This window comes from Cornus florida, unplaced genomic scaffold, assembly GCF_030987335.1.
Source record: "Cornus florida cultivar Cherokee Brave unplaced genomic scaffold, ASM3098733v1 CherokeeBrave_3.0.0_Hap2_Chr05, whole genome shotgun sequence".
Lineage (NCBI taxonomy): Eukaryota > Viridiplantae > Streptophyta > Magnoliopsida > Cornales > Cornaceae > Cornus > Cornus florida.
The window spans coordinates 105,434,284-105,446,153 of record NW_026775575.1 but is presented as its reverse complement, the minus strand read 5'-3'; the positions used below and the strand labels follow the sequence as shown (position 1 = coordinate 105,446,153).

The 11,870-nt window shown below is 36.1% G+C and overlaps 1 protein-coding gene across 1 annotated transcript; it reads left to right on the top strand.

Annotated features, from left to right (window-relative positions):
* Nucleotides 1-230: 230 nt before the first annotated feature.
* Nucleotides 231-10,068, top strand: LOC132308235 (uncharacterized). The gene is made up of 7 exons (XM_059806254.1): nt 231-1,523; nt 1,680-1,745; nt 4,244-4,388; nt 4,504-4,722; nt 8,255-8,474; nt 8,672-8,867; nt 9,771-10,068. The coding sequence occupies exons 1-7, from the start codon at nt 358-360 to the stop codon at nt 9,883-9,885; spliced, it is 2,127 nt and encodes a 708-aa protein (XP_059662237.1). The 5' UTR covers nt 231-357; the 3' UTR covers nt 9,886-10,068.
* The last annotated feature ends 1,802 nt before the right edge of the window (nt 10,069-11,870 follow it).

Below are 11,870 nucleotides of genomic sequence, written 5' to 3'. Positions count from 1 at the left end.
TTTAAATTTATCATACGCGTTCAGGTTTTAGGAACTAGAATTAGAATATAAGTTGGAAAAGGAGAATAGACTGAATAGTATTAGGAAATAATAAAAAAAAAAACGAAACAATTTAAAGCACATGATTCAAAGTTATAATGTAAAATTTTTTTTCAATAGGTTTTAGTTTTTTTTTTAGCGCGAGTGAATATTTTTTTTTGTGCACTTAATCCTTATATTCTATCCGGAATAAAGATTAAAACAAGATTGCAGCTGATACACAGAAAGAAAAGGGACGAAGAGCAGAAGTTAAGAAAAGGGACGAAGAGGGTCTCGGTTGGCGAAGAGCAGAAGCAAAATCTTTCACTAACAGGTAACATGGCGGCCGCGAGAGACGCGAGAGACTCCGATCCGACGCTGGGATACCTGACTCGGAAAGAGACGGAGGTGAAGCTACCTAGACCAACTAGGGTTAAAAACAAGACCCCGGCACCCATTCAAATCACCGCCGAGCAAATCCTCCGGGAGGCCCGAGAACGCCAGGAGGCGGAGATTCGACCGCCTAAACAGAAAATAACAGATCCCACAGAGCTCGCCGACTACCGCCTACGGAAGCGTAAAGAGTTCGAAGACCTAATCCGCCGCGTGAGATGGAACATTGGCGTCTGGATCAAGTACGCCCAGTGGGAAGAGTCCCAAAAAGACTTCGATCGGGCTCGCTCCGTCTGGGAACGAGCCCTAGTAGTCGATTACCGCAACCACACGCTCTGGTTGAAGTACGCAGAGGTCGAGATGAAGAACAAGTTCATCAATCACGCCCGAAACGTTTGGGACAGGGCTGTATCATTGTTGCCCAGGGTTGATCAGCTATGGTACAAATACATTCATATGGAGGAGATGCTTGGGAACGTCGCCGGAGCTCGGCAAGTCTTCGAAAGGTGGATGAGTTGGGAGCCTGATCAGCAAGGTTGGCTCTCATACATCAAATTCGAGCTCCGATACAACGAGATTGAGAGGGGGAGAGGTATTTTCGAGCGATTTGTTGAATGCCATCCAAAGGTCAGTGCTTGGATTAGGTTTGCCAAGTTTGAGATGAAGAATGGGGACATTGGGAGGGCGAGGAATTGTTACGAGAGGGCGGTGGAGAAGTTGGCTGATGATGAGGAGGCCGAACAGTTGTTTGTGGCTTTTGCAGAGTTTGAAGAGCGGTGTAAAGAAACGGAGAGAGCAAGGTGTATATATAAGTTTGCCCTTGATCATATCCCAAAGGGACGGGCTGAGGATTTGTATAGGAAGTTTGTGGCATTTGAGAAGCAGTATGGCGACAAGGAAGGAATAGAGGATGCAATTGTTGGTAAGAGGAGGTTTCAGTATGAAGATGAGGTTAGGAAGAATCCACTTAATTACGACTCATGGTTTGATTACATTCGGTTGGAAGAGAGTGTGGGTAATAAGGAGAGGGTTAGGGAGGCTTATGAGCGAGCTATTGCCAATGTTCCTCCAGCTGCAGAGAAGCGTTATTGGCAGCGGTACATTTACTTGTGGTAAGTTCTTTATTCATATAAGAAGTTGGCAGGTCTTTAGTGGTCTTTTGCGCTGTATGAAATAGAGGATTTGGTTTAAATTCTGTTGATTGTTTGAAGAATGACATGTTTAATGGTTGTACCGTTGTAGATTAATTCATTTTATTTGTACTCCAGGGTTAACTATGCTTTATATGAAGAGCTCGATGCTCAAGACGTGGAGCGTACTAGAGATGTTTACAGGTAACATAATCTTGGACCTAGTATAATTTTTAATTTGTAAAAAACTTGTTTCTTGTAATTTGTAAAATATTTGTTTCTTGTGATTTGTTGTGATTTGTTACGGAAGAGTGGAGGAGACATATTGTGGTCAATTGGTGTTTTATGTGTAAGAATGATGAGGAAACAATAGATCACATTCTTTTGCATTGTCCAGTAGCTTGGGATTGTTGGGTTTTGTTGCTGGGCTTGTTTGGTTATGCCCAGGTCTTCAAGAGGTTTGGAGAGGTTGTATAGTGGTCAGTGGGGGCTCAAGTTTGTGATTTTGGACGGTTACACCCTTGTGCATCTGGTGGTGTGTTTGGCTTGAGAGAAATAGGAGATCCTTCAAAGGAAAGAAATCCTATTAGGACATTGAAGTTCTCCATTATTTGCACCCTTTTTGTTGGGTCCTAGGGAGAATTTTTAAATCCATGGATGATATTTTTGATTTTTTGGACTTGTTGAGGGTTTAGAGGCCCTATTTGGCCTTGTGTAGCTTTTGAGGGACGCGTTCCCCTTTTGAATGCTCCAGCCAAGAGAGATGTCCCAATACATGTATACTTTTTTTAATAACTAATTTGGTTTAGTGGTAGAAAGCTAGTAACTTTAATATCTGTCTAGATGTCAACTAATAATCATTTAAGAATTCATATTATCTTTATTAATATTCTTAGAAGAGCTACTAGTTGTGAATGTCATGTGCTTTAGATTAAAAAAATAGTTGCAATTATCCTTCCACATTATCATTTTTAGGCTAGTTATCTCACCAAGGTACAGGTAAGCTATTTAAAAATAGGGTAAAGTGCAAGAAACCCCCCCTTTAACTATTACCCTATTAGCAAATAACCCCCCTCAATTATAAAAGTGGCAACAAACCTCCTGAACTAACCATTTGGTTGCAGTTTACCCAATCTGGTGAATTGAATTTGACTGTGAAGTTGTGCATGCTTGGTCACGTGATGACCCAATTTTATTTAAATGACCAAACTGCCCTTATGAAAACTAAAAGACCATAGTGCCTATCTTATAACACTCAAATGCACCCTAGCCCTAATTTCCTAAAAATCCCCAAATTCAAATGCGATTGAATCCTAATGGTATCAACTAATGTTTTCTTGCAACAATGGCACTGCCCAGAAAAGCATATCCACTTAGCATCGTCCGTGGAGTTCACTTCCTCTTCAACGATGATGACAACAGGTGGAAGAGCGGTTGATGGCACCTACAACAGATTCGTCATCTGAAACCCAACGCCATCGACTATTGTAGACTGTTTGTCTGTAGTTAACGATGACGTGAATGAATTGGCGGACAACGTTTTCTATCGTCTTTGGAAACTCAAGTAATTCATACTCAACCACACACCACCCCCAACATTCATACGTGATAAAACCAATTTAACACTGCAAATCTACTGCCACCACCCCACTTCCGCCGCCTCAACGTCAACAAATCAAACCACGACATTCTACTCTTAGAAACTCAAACAATTTATACTGAATCAACCACAGCTATCCCAACATATAAACCCAATCGAAAGTGAGTTGTTTGGGTCTCTTTATTGCTTTTCCTAATATTCTTCAGACTGGGATCTCTTCGATTCTGAATAACAATAGATACTGATCTGAAACACAATTTCGAATTCAACATTAAAATTTTAATCGTTTTAAAAACGTTGATGACATTGAACAGCCACTCTGACGCCTTCCAATTGGCATTGTGTTCTTCCCTGTTGATACCTCCCCCAGAAGTTAACTCATATTTATTTATTTATTATTTTTGGATTGGTCTGTGGATAACTGATAAGGTTGGGTGAGATGTGTTGAGTTGTCTCATTTTGATTGCTGTTGAGATTCTTAGCTGCCACGTCATCAATTTAGTTGTATAACCCTCAAAACTATGTAGTTTTAAATAAGGGCAAATATGTCTTTTGATTTTTCTGACCAAGTCAACTGTCTGATTGTCCTTAAATTAAACGAAATCAATAGTTAAAGGGGGTTATTTGTAATTCCAGGGGGTTAGTTGCACTTGAGTAATAGTTGAAGGGGGTTTCTTGCACTTTACCCTAAAAAAAATTAGAAATATAATACTTTTTGGCAAGTGAAGATGTGAGACATCCCTTACTGGGATTTAAACACTCAACCGTTGACTTGGAAAGTAGAGACATACCACTTGAGCTTAAGTTCTTGGTGGTAACTTAGAGATGTAAATAGAAAGAATGTACATGCGGTTTTTATTCCTTGGCAAGAACTCACACACTCATTTACCCTTTAGGAACTTGAACCCTCACTTTTCACTTTGGAAAGCAGAGTTGATATGACTAAGGTACAACCCTTGGTGGTTATGTATATTGTTTAGTTACATGTCCTGTAAGGAATATAATTATTTATTTATTTATAATTGTATAAATGTGATAGTGGAAGTAAAATCTGATGTTTGATAATTGTAAGAGTTTCCTCTCTCGCTTTTAATTTGCCCAGGGAGTTGCTCAAGCTGATTCCTCATGAAAAATTTTCATTTGCGAAAATTTGGCTGTTGGCTGCCCAGTTTGAGATACGGCAGTTAAATCTAAAGGGAGCGAGACTAATTCTTGGCAATGCAATTGGGAAGGCTCCTAAAGATAAGGTATCATATAGATTAATACTTTAACTTCTGTAGGTGGCAGTGTATTCTTTTTTGGTTGTAACTGTGGCTCAAAAGTTGTTCTTGTGTTCTTATTGTTTTTCTTGTTAATAAACAGATATTTAAGAAGTATATTGAGATAGAGCTGCATCTTGGTAACATAGATCGATGCAGAAAGTTGTATGAGAAGTATTTGGAGTGGTCACCAGAAAACTGCTATGCATGGAGTAAGTACGCAGAATTAGAGAGATCGTTGTCCGAAACTGAGCGAGCTAGATCTATTTTTGAGCTTGCAATTGCACAACCTGCGTTGGATATGCCAGAGGTTTTATGGAAGGTACTTACATGACAATCTACCAATTTATATATAGTTGAAATGTTTTATATGGTTAAAGGTTCTTAGTATACTAAATCTGTTATTTGGATCCATTCCCCTGGTTAAATCTTCTTCTTTATGGAAGTTATAGCTGGCCGTTTAACATGCTTGGAATATGTCTTAAAATTTAATAAAGATAATCGAACTCTTAAAATTGGATGATTATACTGCAATGATGTTTCTTGTGATAATGCTTTTACTCTCTGACGCGGAGCCTTCACCCACCACAATACCTCTTGATTCTCCCTGTGGTGGAAATTACGGGCTTGCTTGGTTTGTAACTCTAAAAGCAGGTCTCAAGAAGTCATAAAATGGAAAAAAATTTCAGAGAACTATAAAAGACAGTTATTTGAAAATAGACATTTTTATAACTAAGTTTTTATAAAACTGAATCAAGCAGAGTTTTTATATAATTTTCTGATTTTCAGTTCTCTTATAACTGTTTTCAAAGTTCCAAACCAAGCAGGCCCGTTTCCTGTTTCTCGAACTTAAAAAAGCTAGAGATTATTTAAGTGGGCACAGAGTGTGTGCCAATCTATTAATGGCAGAACTATGTGTGACAAACACAACAAGATGCATTTGAATTCCTATAGTCATGTCCCATGAATAAGCCTTTCTATTGGACCAAAAATATGGAAGAGCCAAGCACCGGATCAGAGCTCTTTAGCATAATTTAAGGTGAAGGCGTGTTCATCTTAAATGCAAGGTCCAGAAGAACTAGAAACCATAAAAAAGAACCCTGATTTATTTCTGTCCTTTCTTAGTTTTGGTTGTTGCTGTGTTAGATACTCTTGAGTCTATTGTCTGTGGCTATAATCATCCCTACTAGTTTATTAGCTTCGTATTTGATAATGAAGGCATAATGAGAAAAGAGGACGGTTGCTAAATATTATTATTAATAATACTATTATTCAACTGTGGGAAGAAGAGGCTTGAGAGAAGCAATTGATACTTGTTGAAAGAGGGGAAAAAATGATACAGAGAAAAAAGGTTGACTGTATTATATAAAATTCAGTCCTAGTTTCATTTTTGCAGGCTAAGAAGCAATAAAACTTCTAACTAGTGGTGCTTGTGTCAAACATACATCAAACACATGCATTACTTCTTGGACATTTCTGGACATGTCTATAAAATGTCTTACTTCTGGACGCATGGCGTATACTTCTCTGCCTGTTGCCAACCTCTCACTCTTGTACATCGGATAGTATGGAAAAAAAAAAGAATAAATGTAAAGAAAAATCAAATCGGGTTTTTATATAAAATTATAAAAAGTTGTCATCAATTCTGTGTACATGTACATGTACATTTGGATGCATATACAGGTACATATTTATATATATGTCATGTCCTTGTGATTTTCTCTATGTCAAGGATAACTGATTATCATCTGGTCATAGAATATCAATTTAGTTGTCATGGAGTAATGTTTGTAGTGCAAAACGTCATTTTTACATATAAAACATATATACTTTATGGCTGTGTCCTGTATATGTGTCCAGTCTTGTTAAGCTCCAGGTGTATATTTAAGCGCTTGATTCATCTGATGTCCAAATATTTTCCGTTGGTTCTAGTTCAGGCAGTCTATCATTTTCATTGTGTTATGACCAGGGAAGAAATATCACCAATGGACTCTGTATGTTGAATATCAACCAGGACAGACATAGATTTGGTGAAGTACTTGTACTGATATATGATTGATGAATATATCGACTTATCAAGTTATGGAATATATTGACTTGTTTCAAACGTGTACATCTCCATTAGTCTCAGCAATTTCTATCTTAAAAAATTGATATAGCAAATGATATTATTGATCGGATTTGATATTTAGTTAGAAGCATGGTGCAGCATCCTATAAGTTGCATTCCTTGTCACGCAAGGGCGGATCCAGGATTTCTGAATGGAGTGGGCTAATTTTGGGATGGGCTAATATTACTATTTTTATTTTATTTTATTTTGGGCTGGGCTAAAAGTAATATAGTTTTTTTTTTTTTTTTTTTTTTTTTTTTGGGGTGGGCCTCCCTCTGCCTTGTCACGGTCACTCCGCGGAAAGAAACAGAGGGAAGGGAATTGTCATTCATATCTTCCCCATTTTTAACATGATAATGTACTCTCGAATATTTGTCAAGTATCAAGTGTGGCTGACGTAGATATGATGTAGATTATTCATATTCATGGCATTGATGACATTAATTGATCAAAATATCGAGTTATTGATTAGATTTACTTGGTCTAGCATTTATTTATTTATGCTACATCTCCATTTGCTTTGAGGAAGTTTTTTTTCCTTCCTTGTATATCTGGCTCCCTCTGTACATTCTCCATTATATATATATACACTAGCTTGATTTTCTGGGGGAATTTTTTTTTTTAATCTGGAAAAGAATTGATATATCGCATCTCCATAAACTTTTAGAGATTTCTATCTGAAAAAAATTGATATTATTGACTGGTAAATGATGTATTATAAAAAAAATATGGTACCGCACTATCAAAATTGCATTCCCTACCACAGTCACTCTGCAAAGAAACTGAGGGAAAAGAATTCGTTGTTCCTTTCTTCCCCTTTTCTGGTATTTTACAAATGACTGCTTAATCAAATAATAGTGTTGTACTAAGGGAGACATATTTGATTGGTATAATTGGATTTGAGTTGGGGCTTGTCTAGATATCATCACTTTTTTTCTTTTTTTTCAAGCCTGTTTGGAATATGTATGCTTAGAGCTGAATTACATCCATTGAGGAGCAGCAGACTTGTTTTGAATTAATGCAGACAAATAAGGTCTTTCACTACTTGTCTTGTACTCCATAGAACCATTCCTTCTTATATGAATCTGAAGAGAAAAGGATTAATTATTCCTACTATATGTCATAATTGCTACCGAAATGATAATTCAGATGATCATCTCCTTCTACATTGCTCCTTTGCTATAGCAGTTTGGGATTGGTTCAGAAATTTTTTCAATTGGAATGGGCCTTCTTTCCAACATTTTCAGGAGCTGTTTGAGTGGTTTATTATTGGTACAGTGGTGTCATCTACTAAGGATTGTATATTCAGAATGGTTTTTCACTGCTGTTATTTGGAGTCCATGGACAGAAAGAAATGCTAGGATGTTCTAAAACTGTAGTAGAAAGGATTCTGAAGTTGCAATTTCAATTCTTTAGGAGATACTTGATGTTTATGCACTGAAACTAAAAGATGTGCAGGCCTTCTTTTAATAGTTTGCTCTTAATAGTTTTATTCTAAGAACTTGGTTTCTTTTTTATTTATTTATTGTTGTTTTTCCTGGTAGAATTCATCCATTCCTCTCCCTCTCTCTCTCGTGAAGTGATGCCTTCAATTCTTCTATGTTCTTATTTTCTTTGTATATATATTTATATGTGTGTGTGTGTGTGTGTGTATATATATATAATATTCAGCCATTTAGGAAAAGAAAAAAGTATAATAACCATTTTGAGAATGGATAATAACTTGTTATTTATTTGGTAACAGGCATACATTGATTTTGAAATATCAGAAGGCGAATTTGAGAGAACTAGAGAGCTCTATGAGAGACTTCTAGACCGCACGAAGCACTTGAAGGTGTGGATCAGTTTTGCAAAGTTCGAGGCATCTGCTATAGAAGAGGATGGTCGGGGTTCAGACTTGGCAGACGATGTTGAAGAAGAATCTTTTCGTGAGCAGAAGCAGCAATGCCTTCAGCGAGCCAGAGGTAAAGGATGCCAATAAGTTTGATTTCTACAATTGTTATATTCATTACTATTATATTTCCATCATTTTTGTCATTTATTTATTTATTTATTTTTCCTAGTTGATACTCTCATCACACACCCCTCCTCAAACCCCCCAAACAAGGTCATTTCTCATTCTTTTTGGAACTGAAATTCTCTTTTTCTTCATGCAATTCAGCGGTTTTCGAGAAAGCTGTTAACTACTTTAGAACATCTGCACCTGAACTGAAGGAAGAAAGGGCCATGCTTTTGGAAGAATGGTTAATCATGGAGACCAGTTTTAGTGAGCTAGGCGATGTTAATTTAGTTCGTGTTAAACTTCCAAAGAAACTCAAAAGGAGACGGCAAATAGAAACTGATGACGGTCCGGCCGGGTATGCTCATCAACTCAGATGTTCTATGTTTCATTCTAAGGTTTTAGTTAGTTTATTGTCTCTAACATGTGGATGGTGGGTGGACCCCTTGCAAAAAAGGCCAATATATGAAATTATCTTCTTTCAACAGTGTTTGAAATCATAAAACTTGATTCACATATGTTACCCACCACTGCCCAAATTTTAAATTCTGTCCAACAACCTGTTAATCTTTCGAGTCTCATGTGAGCCAAGCTGAGTTTTAGGCAACTCGGGCTCTGTTGAGTTCAGGTTGTTTGTTGTCCATGTCAGTTTGAGCTTGAGCCAGAATTAGATAATATGCTCACGCTTGGGTGGTCATCACCTCAACACGAATATTTAAGAGAACCTCTGATGAATCTCGCTTGGAAAGCGTGTAAATTTTATTCCTGCCTCCGCAGATGATCTCGAGATTAGTCTGTTTAACAATTGAAGTAAGCCTGGATAGAAGCATATTAAAAGAAATCTTAAGTCATAGTTTCTTTTGTCGTTTAAAAGTAGAGTCAAATCCCTCCTGTATCCCAGTGTCTTGTTTTAAGTGCCATAGGCACTCAGCTTGTGAACATTCCATGCCCGAGCAAGGGGTTTCTTGAGATCACCTCGCAAATAAAATCGATCTCCTAGCTGAACTGGAGCTTGGCTTGTTTAAGGTACCGATGAATTTGAACGAGCCAAAATATGAACAAGAAGCTGAGCTGATCTGATTTTCAAGACTCCAAAATTCATAATGTTTACATTTTAAACATCTTTTAAGATGCATAGTTATCGACTTCCAGGAAGACATGAAACCCATGCATATACTGGTGTCCTTGGTCTTATGTTTGTATGCCCGTCTTAATTTTTATCTATTGGGGTTGCACCTGCTAATACTTATTAAATTTGCAGGTACGAGGAGTATATAGACTACCTCTTCCCTGAAGAAACACAGACTACAAATCTGAAAATTTTGGAAGCTGCATACAAGTGGAAGAAGCAAAAAGTTGTTCAAGAAGAGAATTAGTCAAATTTGGACATGGCTCCAAAATTTTGCAAGCACAATGGCCTACGACCAACTTGTTGAATGTCTTATATCTTGTTTTTCTGTTTCCATTCCTCACGAATTTTAATCGGAAGAAATGAGATAAATGTTTGTATTGGAGGGTATTTGTATTCTGCAGTGAAATAAAATACTGTTTTCTTAAAATGGCAGGTCAAACTTGATTAAAGTTTTAGTTTGTTGACAGCAGAAGGCTATTATTGTGCATTGTGCCAGAAGGAGAAGACCTGAAAGACACATTCAAATGTTTTGATATTATTTCCTTAAAAAAAAAAAAAATGCTAAAATTCGAATTCACATTCTAGTGCTCATTTGAATGAGACCTGTTTTTTGTAGAAATGATGAAAACATAAGATGATAAAAAAGAAAAAGAAAAAGAAAAAGAAAACGTGAATAGCATGAAAAACCGATTTGGTGAAGAAAAAACTAATTTGAGAACTTTTTTCTAGAAAGTTTCTTTCTTAGTTTACCATTCGTAGAATTTGTCAACTGCGTTTTCAATAATATGGGTGCATACAATTATAATTAAAAAATCCATCAAGTTGACAATTTTTAATAATATTTTTTTTTTCATTTAAAAAAATTTAAGTTAATTAAGAAATTCACACACCAAAAAAATTCAAAAGTTCTAAACTATATGGAGAGAATAAGGATAGGCGATATGGCGCTCTTTATAACGGTAAAAAAAAAAAAAAAAAAAAAAAAAAATCAATGGTACTACAGTAATAATACGCAAATCAAAGGGTATTTGTATCATAACATGAAAGCGGCAGGAAAGATTCCACCTGACTGCAGTACCCTCAACCCTATAAATAAATAAACATGAATGAAAAAAAAGAAAAAGAAAACAGAGGGAAACTAATAATATATTTATAAACAAATTGTTTCTGGGTTTACCTAAAAATAAAATAAGACTAATTATACCATTCTCACCTCTTTAACTTTTTGGGGTTTTATCGATTTGTTCAGGTCGACATTGTCGTCATTGATATAGAAGCTCCCTCTTTTCAGTTTTCAGGTAATATTTTGATTCTGTGGCTTTGTATGGCACTAACTACATTGTTATCTCTGTTTGTTTGCTGAGAAAACAGAGCACCATTAGCTCCCAGTTTTCATTTTTCAGGTATTATTTTGATTCTATGGCTTCGTATGGCATCAACTACATTTTTATCTCTGTTTGTTTGCTGGGAAAACTAAAGGAAACTAGGTATCTTTATAAAAAAAAATTGAAATCTTATTTGGGTTTGTCAGAATAATAGAAGGCAATCTTCTTGTGTTTTTTAGGAGCACAACGAATGAAAAACCAAACGGAGGATTAGGTTTTGATGAATGTGTTTGAATTTTTAAAAACAATGATCCCAGAAGTTCCTTATAAAGTGGGAATTGCTAGTACTTTGGTTTAAAATGTTGGATTAGATTAGATGATATGTTTGATGGGAATTGCACAATTGGGTTCTATATGCTTGAATTCAGCATTTGTCTAGTAAATGATTGGGTCTATTCCTGGTGGTGTTAGTTGATGAATTTATTGTCAGATAGTTTGACGAAGTCTAAAATTTCACCTCTCAATTGATTATCAAAATTTCTCATTATTGTATCATATGTGAATGTACGTGCACGGACAAGTATTTGCCCATGCATTAATCTCATTTCAGTGGAAAAATTTACAGGTTCATTTTTTCATATGCTCATACCGGATTATGTATAGTGACCATAAAGATGTTATTTACTTATTTATTTTTTAAAAAAATGTTTTATATACATTGCACATGATATTGCCATCTGAATGATCTGATTATCATATTGTCATTCATTTTAGGATTAAATGAGGTTTGTCTTTGGACTGCGATTTTTAGCCACGGAGAAAACCTAATAGGTTCAGGGAATTTAGGACTCTAAGATTAAAAAACCAAAAAGAATCAGGGGATTTAAAATTATAAAATCAAATA